The sequence below is a fragment of the Ochotona curzoniae genome, unplaced genomic scaffold (assembly GCF_017591425.1).
Source record: "Ochotona curzoniae isolate NIBS_2020 unplaced genomic scaffold, NIBS_Ocur_1.0 scaffold_4701, whole genome shotgun sequence".
NCBI lineage: Eukaryota > Metazoa > Chordata > Mammalia > Lagomorpha > Ochotonidae > Ochotona > Ochotona curzoniae.
In genome coordinates, this window is record NW_024467122.1 from 76,701,754 (window position 1) to 76,716,064 (window position 14,311).

Genomic DNA, 14,311 nt, shown 5'->3' on the forward strand with positions numbered 1-14,311 from the left:
TCCCAACCTGAACTTGGGAACAGTGTCAGCTACATATGTCATTTCTGTGACTCTGGCTGTGGGGAGCATGTCTGTGGATGAACTCACTTAGTGATCACAGTGACTTTTGGAGATAAATGCCATCATTGCCTCCATTAAGAAGGGAAAAAAAAAACTTGTTTATTTGAAATGTGGAGTCATGGAGAAAGAGATAAGGAGAGAGCTTCCATTCACTGGTTCATGCCCCAGTGGACCTGGATCAGGTCAAAGCCAGGAGCCTGGAACTTCATCCATGTCTCCCACATGGCTGGCAGGGACCCAAGGTCTTGGGCTGCCCCCCATTTCCTTCCCAGTCGCATTAGTGGAGAGCTGGATTAGAAATGGAGTAGCCAGTACTTGAACTGAATCAGCGCCATGTGTCACAAGTGGTGGTTTAATGTGCTGTGCCACTACCTGGGCTCCCGGAATGTGTTGGAGGAAGACCTGTGGTGGACTCCATCGTGAGCCTCACTGTGTCCACAGCGCATCCTCGGGGTCTAGGACTGTGTTTTGGGGAGGCTAGTGGAGTTTTGCAGGTGTGGCAATGTCACAACTCTTGATAGGGATGCTGGCTTAGGTTTTCTTAGTGAACCCAGTGCAATGACAAGCATCCTTCCCTAAGGGACAAGGAAAGACCAGAGAGGGAAAGGGTGGCAGGGAGGTAGTCAAACAGAGTGAAGGGCCATTGGAGTGAAGACAGGGCCCTGGGCCAAGGTGAACAGGCAACCACCAGAAGTTGGAGAAAGGCCAGGGAGAGCTTGTCCTTGGAGCCTCCACAAGAACCCAGCCATGCTGACACCTGGAGTCTGGCCCCTTCCAATGTCGATGTAAGTGTCTGGCCTGCAGGGATATCACAGACTTTACATGGTTTTATTCCGGAAGGCCATGATGATGGTTTGTTATAGTAGCAACAGAAAACTAATGACGGCTCCAAAGGCCACACGGTCACACATCCGTTTTGCAGCTTGAACTAAAATGCTTCAAAGAAACCACTATCTCCCAAGACAGGAAACACCCTCAGCTGTGGGGCAGGCTCCCAGGAAGTGCACTGGGTGGGACCAGCCTGTGCCATGGATGAGAGGACAGGGCCAGGTCAAGGAAGTGGGTGCTGATTATACCTCGGTCTGCCCGTGTGGCTGACGCACGCACTCTGTGGCCCGAGTCAAGGTCAGGGGAAAAGCCGCACGGTGCTGGCAGTGTGGCTAAGAGGCAACGTAGGAGATTGCTGCTCTCCATAATTGCGTCCTCAGATGCAAGCACCAGGGCCTACATGCCAGATCAGCAACCTAAACCACAGGCTGCATGGAGAGCCCAGCTCAGATCTCTTTATCCCAGAAAAGAACCTGAGGCCATGGTGGATGCAGGATCGGGGCTGTACATCTTCACAGAGGGAGAAAGAGGAGACAGCAAGGAGGGCAGCAGGTGCATTTGGCAAGGAATTGAGTGAGTGTGGGTGGCAGAGGGTAGGGCAGGCAGCGGACAGATACAGATCACAAGTCCAGGGACCCTGGCCTCAGCAGCAAAGGGACTGAGCAATGTTGGAGGGCGACCTGGACAGGAACAAAGGTTTCCTGTTTGTTCAGTGTAGAGAAGTGAGAAAAATCCCTGGAAATGTCAACTCCCAATACCAAGCGCCTGAGGAAGGAGGGTGGACAGAAGGGCCACAGCACAGGGCGCGGGGCGTAGGGCGCAGGGCAACTTTCCCTCCAAGACCAGAGTGGGAGGATCAGTACCAGGTGAGCACAGAATGTAGCACAGACTCTCCACCTGCATCCGCCAAGATGCCACTAAGCCCTCCCAACCACCCCAAAGCCTGCACCCACAAACCCCACTCTGGCTCCTTGCTGAGCACCAGCCTGTAGTGGTACAGCCTAAACAGAGGTTAAAAAGGCAACAGGGTTTTGCCACTGTCACAGAAGATGATTTGCAGAGAAAGACAGAGAGAGATCTGTGGATGGTCAGAGACTTGGCTTCATGGGCCATTCTGCCATTTCTAGGACACAGCTGTCCACAAGCATAGATGCACCTGGGCCACATGCAAATCTCCCACCCTGCCCTCTGAAGTGGGGGGAGAGCAAGTGCAGAATGCTAAGACTTCTGCCCTAGAGCGAGATTCCATGGTGGGGGATGGCAGGCAGCGTGTGTGTACACAGATCACGGTAATGAGGAAGCAGTGGGCAGAGGGAAGCAGCACAGGGGGATGGTACAGCGTGACGGGCACGGGGTCCCTTCCCACCTGTCACTCTCTGCCCTCTCTGCCCAGGGAAACCCAAGTACCTGCATACCGGGGAGGAGATGGACGGCGTGGACATGCGCGCCGAGGTGGGGCTCCTGAGCCGGAACATTGTGGTGCAGGGGGAGATGGAAGAAAAATGCTACCCCTACAGCAAGCACCTCTGCCACTTCTTCAACTTCGACACCTTTGGGGGCCATATTAAGGTATGGAGGTGCTAGTCCATGGGCAGCGGTGCGGGCGGAGAGGGTGCCAGGCAAGCAAGGGAAGAGATCTGGGAAAGAGCACCTGCTCTCCCCACCCTCCTATCCTCAGCCATGCAACACTCCCTGCCATGTTGACTTCATCTCCTGTCTTCCTCGTCTGAGTCTGGTCACTTCCTGGCAGAACCCGCTCTTGACTCATCCCAAGCCACACTTACAACAGGTCCCTTACAGCACAGATAGAAGCCACAGAGGGAATTGGGGCGGGGGGGCTGGCATTAAACTCATCCATGAGTTCCAAAGTAGGGGTACCTTGAGCTGCAGGGTCCTCACTGCTCCGGGAAGGAACAGGACGCCAGCTTCCCGGAGCTCCTGTGTCCTTACTCTAAGCAAGGTGGTGCCTCTTTCCTCTGAGCTCGGTGTCCTTCCCCGGCCTTTGGAATAGCACACTCCTGCCAGCTCTTCAGTGCCGTCACTGGCTTTGACGCAGGTGGCCCAGTGCCGTCCGGGAGCCAGATGAGGACTGCTCTCCACAGCGGCAGTCCTGTCGCTGGGGCTAACACTTAGCTCATCCCCCCTGAGCCGGCTGACGGAGTGACATTTACAGAAGTCACAGCGGGAGTCCTGCTTCGCCTCACCTCATGTATTAAACGCTCCCAGGGCTGCCCAGTCCTTGTCAGCACCAAGAACGCGCCTGCACATGTCCAGTGACTCGCTGGGGGCAGATGGGAGTGGCGTAAGGTGGTGATGCTGTCTGATCACACAAGTGGCTGCAACCCCCTTCCAATCCCCACAGTGATCCTGGAATGATCAGGGTCCTCCCCTAGTGAGTCCAAATAGGTTTCAGAATCCTGCTTAACATGGCACCCCAGGGCAGGCATACCATTCCTAAGGAATGATTAGCCCATCAACATAATCCTCCTCCAGTTTAAGTTTGCTGGTAGGAATGACTTTCCCACGGTGAGCCAGCTCATGGGGTGCAGGCCTCATGAGGGCAAGTGGTTCCTGGAAACCCACTGAGAGTAGCTGTATCCGTACTGTGAAGTGAGTTCATGGTGCAGCCACCACTGACACAGACAGCCACACACATTCACTCAGTCACACACACACATTCACACGTTTGCACATACATTCGCTCACATAACTTATGTTCATGACACACATACACGCAGTCACATACACGTTCACCCATATACACATACACTCACTCTTACACATACACTCATGCACATATACACTCTTCTACAAACTCATACGCTCACACAAATCAAACACACACACACACACACACACACCCCACCAGAGTATGGGCTCAGGGACATGCCAGAGTCAACACCCTTTTCTGCTCCCAGCAGAAGGCCTCCGATAGCACCTGGGCCCACCCTCACCCACATGCCCCAGGCCCCTAAGGTCACACCTTCTCCCCTCTCCCTGGTTTTCTCAGGATTATCATAATATCACTCAGCAGTGTAGGAAGCAGTTAAGGAGGGGAGTCCCAGCTGATGCCCCCGCCCCAAGGCATCCCCATTCCAAGCCACCCAAGGCCTTGCGGCACCTTCTCCTGCCCAGAATGCCTTGTTCATCTCCCCTGCATGGGAAGGACCAGGCATCCTGGCCGGTCTGCAGAGAACAGCTTTGATGAATGCCAGGTCACATGGCCTTGGGGGTGGCTCCTCTGCAGTCAGAAGATGTCAAAGGGGATAGAAGGACCTCATGAGCACCCTGTCCCTCTCATCTCTCCTCTCGCAGTTTGCCCTGGGTTTTAAGGCTGCACACCTGGAGGGCGTGGAGCTGAAGCACATGGGACAGCAGCTGGTGGGTCAGTACCCAATTCACTTCCACCTGGCTGGGGACGTGGACGAGAAAGGAGGCTATGACCCGCCCACCTACATCCGAGACCTCTCCATCCACCACACCTTCTCTCGCTGTGTCACCGTCCACGGCTCCAATGGCCTATTGGTAAGTAGGTCCCTCCTTCCCTGGGATAGCAGCATAAGGGATGGTGCGCGTGGATGGGAGTTGTTTGGCTCTCCAAAGCTATGGGTGATTGAACCATCCTTAGCAGAGATGTTGGAAATTTTATCAGCGGAGAGCAGGTCATCCACCCAACAGGAAACAACAAAGGGGCTCTGAGAATTGTGAGAGGGACTTCCTGTTTCTTCCCGATCCTTATCATTTTCCAGTATCTTTTCTGTTTTTTTTTTTTTTTAATGTGCTTATTTGAGGGACAGAGAGAGATCTCCCATGTGCTGATTCATGGGGTCCCTCTTTCTTTACAGACCCTCCCAGGACAGAAGGCAGCCCCTCTGCTTCCTGTCCCTCCAGCCCCTCTCCCCACCTCTGCTAGGCTGCCTTAGAAACTCATTCTTGTTCTGATTAGATGGGGTAATTTAGTTCTCTGATAGCTTTTCCAGCTTCTGTTTGCATATTCATAACCTCATTCAGATCCATGCAAAACCAATTACCCACTTGCCACCCACTCCAAAGGAAAGCTTCTCTCTTGCAATTCAAAATCATTTATTTTTTTAAAAAGATTTTATTTATTTTTATCATAGGCATATTTACAGAGAGGAAAGAAAGATCTTCCGTATCCTGGTTCACTCCCCAAACGGCCACAACAGCCAGAGCTGAGCCAATCCAAAGCCAAGAGCCAGGAGAACTTGGGACATTGTCCACTGCTTTCCCAGGTTGTAAGCAGGGAGCTAGATGGTAAACGGAGCAATTGGAACACAAGCTACTGTCCATATGTGATCCCAGAACTTGCAGGGGGAGGATTAACCAACTGAGCCATCATGCCAGACCCTCCCACACACACCCCTTCCACCCGCCAAATAATTTCTAATATTGGTAGCAGCTTGGAAGTCATAGATTCCTATCATTTCAGCATGATGCATTTGAAGGGCTTCTCACCAATGTGAATTATGTGAAACCCAGCCTGGAGGGAAGGGGCAAGTCTGAGTAATCCCTGTTTGTATTTGTTCTGCATGGCAGTTTCTTTCTCTTGCTGTGCCCTGGTGGAGGGTGGGTGTCATGGCAACTGGAGTTGTATATAAAGTATTTCGAAAAGTTCATGGGAAATGGGAGTAAAAGATAATCGTATTTTGGTACAAAGAATTTCAAAATCCACTCAACTGGAGCATCTTCAAAAGGTGTGTGGGAAAGGTATAATATGAAAGAAAAGCATGAGTTCATGTTTAAAAATATTTATTTCATTCAAAAGACATGCTGACAGAGAAGGAGACACATCCAGAAAGAGAGGAGAGGGAGATTGGATCCACTGGTTCATTCCACAAACAGCCTCAACAGCAAGGGCTAGGACAGACCTCAGCCAGGAGCCTAGGACTTCATCAGGATCACCCATGTGGGCGTAGGGGTCCACACGGCCATGTTCTGCCATCTTCCAAGGTGTGTTAGCAGGGAGCTGGATCAGAAGCAGGGTAGCAGGGACGCCAACTGGTACTCCAATTTAGGACATTCTCCAGCAGAGGCTTAGCCCGCCCAATGCCAACCTCTCAACATTATCTGCACCAAAGTAAGCATACCAGCTTTGCACAGTGGTAGTACTATAGCCATTGACATTTATCCGAAGCATGATTATAGATAATTGAAAACAAAGTCAACATACCTCTTCATTCCATTTTCCCCGTTGAAGTGTTGGTGTCTGCTGTTGTCTGTCCTGGTTTAGCAGCCGTTTTGTGGTCTCTGCTGCCCTGGCTCAGAGGGAGCCCATGGGACTCGCCTGATTGAAGTGGCCCTGGTGGGGAAATGCCATCAAAAGGAACAGTTTCAGAGAGCCAGGGCCAAAAGGAACCCTCCGAGTCTCTCAGGCGAGTCGCATGGCAAGCTGGTGGCTTAGTAGAGACTTAAACTTGCCTCTTCCACCACCAGTCCTGGGGTTGCCCTCCCTCTGGCCGCTGGGCACCAGCCTCACCCCACACCTCAGGAGACAAAAGGAACACAGCCCAGGCGGGGTGGGAGTTGCCTCCTGCCTCTGTTGACTATTGATGGGGCCTCAAATCCCGACTCTGTGCTTGTCAGTGTAATAGAATAATAATTCTAGTGCAATAGAATACTAATGCAATGGAATGATAATGGTTTAAAGGAGATAGCATCACATCTGACAACAGGGAAATAACAAGCATTTTTTTTTTCTTCCTTTCATTGAAAATTGTTTTTGGACCCACCACACCTCAAGGATCTTGGAAAAAATTTCTTGCTAATGAAGTTGTTAGGAAAGTCCATAGCTTGTTCTTCACCTGTACGCAAAATGCTCCCCCAGCGCCTCCCCAACAGCAGAGCCTATGCAGGGAGTGTAGAGCTAAGTGCTAAAAGAGCACAGGATGCAGTGGGGCGGGGATGGGGTGGGCAGGAGGTTTCAGGGAGAGAGGGCTCCAGGCCTTGAACTTGCCCTCAGCCCTCCCTGCTGGCTCTTTGCCTCTTCTCCTCCTCTCCCACATGTGCCTTCCAGTCTATTTGTAAGCAACTTTCATGGCTGGCCAGGAGAAAAGGAAGTGGTCCCGCAGTATGACGTTGGTATGGACTGAAACACTTCTTGTAGGAGTGAATGGGATTCAAGATCACGCCTTTGCCTGTTATTACCAAAGGCAACAAGGGAGAGCCACACGTTGACGAGCGTGGAGAGCTGGCCTGGATCAGGGTGGCTTGCCTGTCGGAAGCCTCCCTCCCCTGTGCAGTGGTGGAACACAATTACAAAGCCACGGTTTCGGCTATTGGGGCCTTGCCACCTTGACCAAATCACGGGGCTTGTCTGAATCTCATTTTCCTAATTTCTGAAAAGAGAGAAGTTCGGGGGAGGATGGTGGGAGGGGTCAGCAAGGCAAAGAGTTGTTATGAGGACAGCCTGGCACAGGTGGGACAAGGAGGAGCCCAGTGGGGGTTGCTAGCTGTCTGAAGCCTGGAAAACAGGTAGGTGTCATATGGAAAATTCTGGAAGGCCTTGAGGTGTTGGCCCTAGGTAAGTACTTCTCAGTCAGGGATGATTTGGTTTTGTAACCTCCTGTCTCCCCAGGCACCTGCATGTGCACACACATACACACACACACACACACACACACACACACAATCTCTCTTTCTCTCTCTCTCTACCTCTCTCTCTGGAATTTTGGGCGATGGGTGTCTGGCTGCATTTTAGTTGTTACCACTGAAGGGTGTCCCTGGCATTCAATGAGTAGAGGCTGTGGATGCCGTTACCATCCTGTAGTCTGTGGCACCGCATGGCCCCCAGCTTAGCAGTGCTGGGGTTGAGGTGTAGAGTTGTTTCCCAGAGTCAGCCATGGTGATAGTTAATGGCTGTGGGTTGGCACAGGGAGACAGGGATCCTCTCAAGTCAGATGGTGGTTGGCACCCATGAGTGGGACTGGAAATACAAGATTTCAGTCAAGACAAGCGAGCTGTCAGCAGTGCCACTGGCTGGAGTAGGCCACCTTGCCAGGTAGAAGGAGTGAGTGGAAGCTAAGTCCTAGGTCTCAGGCCTGGGACCCTCTGAGGACCTTGGGTCCTAAGGTTGACAAAGCTCAGGAATGCAGCTGCAGAGGGGTTCCAGAGTTCAAGGGCATCCCTCTGTGGTGGGGGAAGTGATTGAGTCCAGGACTTGGGTGCCATGCTGGCTGGATGTACGGCTCAGGCCACATCTCTGTCTCTCACTGTCTGCTCTGGCTGCTTCCTTTGCTGCATCTGTGGTTGCAGGAGGGAAGCAGAAGAGCTGGAGTCTACAACCTTTCGGACTCGCCCCCTAGGGATTGCAAAAGTGGCTTGATCTGCACCCTGGGCTAAAAATCGGCCAGTGGGGAGCATCAATGCTCGCCACCTGGGCCAGCTGAGACGCTGTCTCAGACACAATCAGCCCCACTTCCCTTACCTCACCGCATCTCCTCTGTGGGACAACCCCACCCGAGTAAGCTGTGACCTCAGCAGACTTGACTCAGGGAGCCCTTAGCCATGGTCTCCTCTCTGACCCACCGTTCTCATGTGGGACATTTTGTCTCCTTTCCTAACCCATGGTGCCTAAACACACCATTCCTCCAGCTGGAAGAGGCTTAAAAAATTACTATTCTACCTCCCTGCTCCTCCCTCCCCAGATCCAATGCTTGTGTCAGCTTTAGCTCCACGTCCCAGTGCTCCTCAGGGGTTGGTGTGCAAGCTAAGATCGTCTAGCATTTGTTGACTGGATGCATGAGCACATGGGTCGCTGACTGCTCGGTGACATATTCCCATGTTGACCCCAACAGGTGAAGGACGTGGTGGGCTATCACTCCTTGGGCCACTGCTTCTTCACAGAAGATGGGCCTGAGGAACGTAACACCTTCGACCACTGCCTCGGCCTCCTGGTGAAGTCGGGCACCCTCCTCCCTTCAGACCGGGACAGCAAAATGTGCAAGATGATCACAGAGGATTCCTACCCAGGCTACATCCCCAAGCCCCGGCAGGACTGCAAGTAAGTGATGCCCCAGCTCTGTGCCCCTGCACTGCCCAGGACACCTGGCTCCTGTGCCCAGATCGGGGCAGACACCTGTGAGCAGGTGCAGTCTCTCACACTAGGACCACCTGTGCTCCTGGCTTCCCAGAGAGAGGACGGAGGATGCCTTCTCCCTTCTCTGTCTGCATTGGGGGGTTTGTTCTGTGCTGGCCAAGCCCCCTTCTCATCTGTGGGGCTGGGGCTCTCCCTCAGGTCACACGGGATTCCATCATGGTGGAAAATGGGGCGTCTCCAATTTGTTCATCTTTGCAGTCTGCTTCTTAGAAATGGACAGTTTTCTGCACTCAATCAGCTTTTGTTTTCTTGAGAGACAGCCTCAGATCTGACCCCATACCTTGATTCTACCCTAAAGAGCCATGTCCTTTCCAAGAGAGATCACCTGCTATTTCACTCCCCAAATGGCCACAACCATCAGGCCTGGGCCAGACTGAAGCCAGGAGCCTGGAACTCTATCCAGGTCTCCCACATGCTTGGGCTAGTCTCTACTGCCAGGCACATTAGCAAGGCACTGGATCAGAAGTGGGGCAGCCAGGACTTGAGCAGGTGCTTTGTGTCACAGGCAGTGGCTTAGCCCACGGCAACACAAAGCTAGTTCCCTCCGCCCCTTTGGATTTCTGAATTTTGCCTGTGTTCGATAATCAAAGTGGGTTTCAGACGGGTACAACACTAGTGTCTCACACCTCTCACACCAGTGTGTCAAAAACTGGTCAGCTATGTGGTGTAACGAGTGCCAGTGGCTCCAGACATGATGCTCCCCCCTTGTCCTCTCCTGCAGTGCGGTGTCCACCTTCTGGATGGCCAATCCCAACAACAACCTCATAAACTGTGCTGCTGCAGGTTCAGAGGTGAGCAGAAAGTGGGGTGGGGTCTAGGGCTGGAGAAGCCAGTTGAGACCACCCTTGAAATTGCTGTGGTCTGGCCTCGGCTGGAGTGAGGAGGGAACACACACATGTACACACACTCAGGTTATATCCTAAGAGTGATGACCTGAGTGCATGAGGACCAGGTGTTTGTTGTGTGGAACTCATTATTCCCTGAAAATGTTTTAACACTGGATGGTCCCTGGCAAATCAACATTGTAAGCTGGCACAATGATGGCACATCATTGGATCCACCTTGTGATGTAGGTACTGGCAGGGGAGGAAGCCAGGACAGGATTGAGGGTGGTGTGGGGTAGCGGAGGAGAGCAGCAAGACCCCAAGGGGCATACGGAACTGGGAGATGGCAGGTAGAGCAGCAGCACCCCACTCCTTTGACACAGCCCTACCCCTACCCTGCCAGTACCTACATCACAAGGTCCGAGAGAATGAAAGGGAAAAGCTTTGCACGATCCTCTTAGATGTGTTGAAAGAGGAGCCACAGAACTCTGTACAAGCAAGCCATATTCGGGAACCCACCATGGCCCGTTAGGATGGGCTGTCACAGTGGACCCATCAGTTACCCCTCCCTCAAAGTTTGTGTTGCTTTTCTTCGAGAGCTGGGTCGTGTGGATGTGGATGTGGTGGTTGTAGGTGGTGAGGGCTTCATGGGCTCCTAGGTTACTCTGCCACAGAGCTCACTGGACCTGAACTCACGCCCCCTCCCCCTGTACCTGCCTTCTCTTCACAGGAGACAGGATTCTGGTTTATTTTTCACCACGTTCCGACAGGTCCCTCAGTGGGAATGTACTCCCCGGGTTACTCCGAGCATATCCCGCTGGGAAAATTCTACAACAACCGGGCACATTCCAACTACCGGGTGAGCCTCCCCAGACTAGCCACCTTGCATCCTTTCCCTCACATTGGTCTCAAAGCAATCAGAGAAGCCATTGTCAGGCCTTCCCAGGTCAGGAAATGTCCCTGGAAGCAGCTCCTGGGCTGGCACTGACTGAGTATCAGATGGAGCATAGAGCTGAGCACCTGAGCTTGCCCTTGCCCTTGACCTGGTGGGGGTGGTGTGCCATCAGCTAAGAGAGGTTAGGGCTGAGTGGAGAGTTCAGCAAGCCTGGGATGCACTTTCTGAAGGAGACAGATGGACTTCGGCCCTGCTTCTTTCCTCTCATTGTGTTTCTTGGGGGAAACGGCTGCTCCATCTAAGAGCTACACCGGTAGGAAGGAGAGCAGAAGTGTCCCAGTCACCACAGTTCCCTCATTAACATGTCCTGAGCGCCCACTGTGTGCCCACTCAGCTCCGTGCCAGGTTCTGTAGGTACTGCGGAGGATGGCCCAAGCATGTGGTAGACCTGAATGGAGTGCTGGGCTCCTGGCTTAGGTCTGATGCTTGTAGCCGTTTGGGGAGTTAACCAGCAGATGGAAGATCTTTCTGTCTCTCTTTCTGTAAATCTGCCTTTCCAATAAAAATAAATAAATCCTAAGAAGAAAAGAAAAGAGAGAGAACCTGGACAGTGTAGACACTGAGAAACTAAGAACCTAGATGGCTTCGTGGGGCAGAAGGCAGGGGTAAGCAAGGAATAGCCTGATCTTGACCCAAAAATGTCAACAGAGGACCTTGAAGAGAAGTCACCTGGGGAGGCAGGTGCATGGCTGCAGGTGATAGATAACTCGACTGAGAAGCCTTCCCAGGAGCAGGGGAGGTGGGCCTCAGACCTGTGAGGTCTGGAGGAGGCAGAGAGGGAAAGAAAGTTGGTGGAGGACATGGTTAAGGACTTTGGAAAACAGGTGGAGGGGCAGCCTTAGCCACCTCTGAGGATGGGACAGGAACAAAGAGGAAGTTCCCGTTGGCTTGAGGGACACTCGGAGCTGGGGAGCAGGCCCTTTCTTTGGTGGCGCTGCCCATTAAGCCTCAGCTCAACACCCTTAGTGTGCCAGCCCTAGTCTAAGGGTCTTTTCCCCATAGCCATCATGAGCAATATTCCATGTTGGCCCATTTCTGCAGAGGGGCTGGGTGTGGGAAGCCTTGTCCAGAAGTCAGCGTCTCCTCTCCGTCTCCAGGCCGGCATGATCATAGACAATGGGGTTAAAACCACCGAGGCCTCCGCCAAGGACAAGAGGCCCTTCCTCTCCATCATCTCGGCCAGGTAATTAGCCCTCAGGTAGATGCACTCCTGCCTCCAGCCATGACTCCTGGGCCTCACCCCTTCCTCTCTCTCATTTCCCCTTCCATTCCCTGAAAAAGCCATTGACCTCTTTCTAAGTGCCAGACACTGTTGGGTGGGTTTCTAGAGAAACCCTGGTAAAAATCTAAGCAAGGAAATATCTGAGTTAGGACTCAGACTCCAGGTAACGAACCTGCTAGAGGTTTCCAGATCCCTTGGCAAAGCTAATACCTGATCAGTCGACAGGAATGGCTAGCAGGTGCACCCAGCATAAAGGGGAGACTAGGCAAGGAGAGATGAACTTCACCTTTGGTCTAGGGAGCTGTGGCATGCAGCTGGTATGTGTCAATAAGCCCGAGACTGAGTCTAACAGGCCAAGCCTACAGCAGACTTCAAAGAGACTAGTTGCCCAGCCTCATCAGACGTGATACCAGCTAAAGACCACCACACTTAGTGAAATAAACCAAGCCCTAAAAGACAAATAGCATGTATGTTTCCTGATGCGCAGCAGTTATATCATATCTTGTGACCTGATTGTCGTCTTTAGCCTTTGCTTATATTCCTGTGCAACAGTGGCCTTCTTCCTCTCTGCTGTGGGTAGTGGTGCCTGAAGCCTGGGATTATACAGTGGGTGGAAAGTTTGTAAGACGTTTGTCTTTGCAAAACTTAAAAGCAGAAGGAAGGAAGACAGGAAGAAAGGAGAGGAATCGTAGGAGGGGCGAATGGGAGTACCTGTGAGGTACATGAAATCTGTTCTCTTGATATTAATAAGAATTTTTGAAAATCATTAAAGAAAAAAGTGGGTGACATAAGTAGCAAGAAAATGCTCTGTGAGTGGACCAAGGGTTGGAGAACATCTGGCTACCCAACCTTTTGTGGGATCCAGAGGGGCTCAGGAAGGGTGTGTGCAGGTATGGGTTTCAGGTCTGTCTGCAGGCTCCTGGTCACAGCCACCTGGCATGCTTCATTGGAGGGTGGTGTCCCTGGTGCTGCTGTATCTGGTTTGCCTATGGCCAGGCCCCAGAGAGCTGAGCTCTCAATTCTGTAATGTGCCAGAAAAGCCCCTTTCGGGGCCCTGTGAGGTTAATGGGTGCCTTCGGGTGCCATGAGTCATAGAGGCACTTAGAGGATCCTGAAGGGTCCCCCCAACACTGCCCACTGTACCTGCCCTCCATTGTGTTACAGATACAGCCCTCACCAGGACGCTGACCCGCTGAAGCCCCGGGAGCCGGCCATCATCAGGCACTTCACCGCCTACAAGAACCAGGACCACGGGGCCTGGCTGCGCGGCGGGGATGTGTGGCTGGACAGCTGCCGGTCAGTCGGGGGCTGCCTGTGACGGTGACACTGAGGGGAGGGCTGTGTGCACCTAGCTCTGGTAGGGGAGAAAGAAGGCGTGTTGGCCTCTGTCCAGGCTGGGGCAGAGAATGGTGCCAGGCAATGACCCTTCCTCTCTCAAACCAAACCCCAGAACAGCTTCCACCCCCAGTGCTATGGGGGCATGAGTGTCCTCTAGATGGTCAATGGGCATGGCTGTCTCAGGGTCACATGCTTGGTCAGCCATTGTATACCCTTTGCACAGGGGAGAGGGGTCCCTGGTTAGAGAGGAGGAGTGATGGGGTGGGAGGGTAGAAGTTCTGGATTTGGAAGGAAGGAAGAGAGCCGGCTAGTGGGAACCGGCTCCTGAGGGCAGTGGTACAGGCACAGCGGGTATAGCGGGCTGCAGCTCAGGAATGGGCCCAGCCATGTCCTGCGGCCTCACTTCCCTGGGATGTACCGCAGATTGCGCTCCCTGGAGCAGAGCCCACTGCCTTGCAAGGGACCGCACCCAGGAGGAGGGTAACACGAGATGGCAGCAATGGCAGGTCCTTGACTGCCTTCTCTACCCAGTTCCGGTACCGCCATGGTCCCCAGGAGTGAGATTTGCAGAGAAGAAGGGGAGTGTGGCAGGCCGGAGTTTTCCTAGTTCTCCATGGATTTAGAGGGAGGGGAGCCATGTCATCTTAATTGTTCCTAGTTTGAGATGTTGGGGAGACCCTCAATGGAAATGCCCTACATTGTGCAAGAGCAGACAGGAAGAATGACTGATGTTAGAATCACTAGCAGGTGGATGAGGCAGAAACTGTGAGTTTCCTTGAGATTCCTGGCCACGTGGTAGAGGCATGAGGGGCACCTGGCCAGAGCACAGGGGAATAGCAACAAAGAGGAGAGGCCCAGGAGGGGTCTGCAGACAAGAGTCTGGAAGATTCTAGAAAGAACTAGACGGCACGCAACCCTGGGAGATGGGCTTCAGAAAAAGGGAAAGTGTTCATGCCCTGAACAAAAGT

At 52.8% G+C, this 14,311-nt stretch overlaps 1 protein-coding gene across 1 annotated transcript in view; it reads left to right on the forward strand.

Annotated features, from left to right (window-relative positions):
- LOC121149076 (cell migration inducing hyaluronidase 1) overlaps positions 1-14,311 on the forward strand; it is a 50,615-nt gene that overhangs the window by 20,673 nt on the left and 15,631 nt on the right. The window contains exons 11-17 of the mRNA XM_040969513.1: positions 2,282-2,457; positions 4,204-4,413; positions 8,703-8,908; positions 9,726-9,795; positions 10,559-10,687; positions 11,881-11,966; positions 13,170-13,301. Coding sequence (XP_040825447.1) covers positions 2,282-2,457; positions 4,204-4,413; positions 8,703-8,908; positions 9,726-9,795; positions 10,559-10,687; positions 11,881-11,966; positions 13,170-13,301 — 1,009 coding nt within the window. The remainder of the gene's footprint in view (positions 1-2,281; positions 2,458-4,203; positions 4,414-8,702; positions 8,909-9,725; positions 9,796-10,558; positions 10,688-11,880; positions 11,967-13,169; positions 13,302-14,311) is intronic.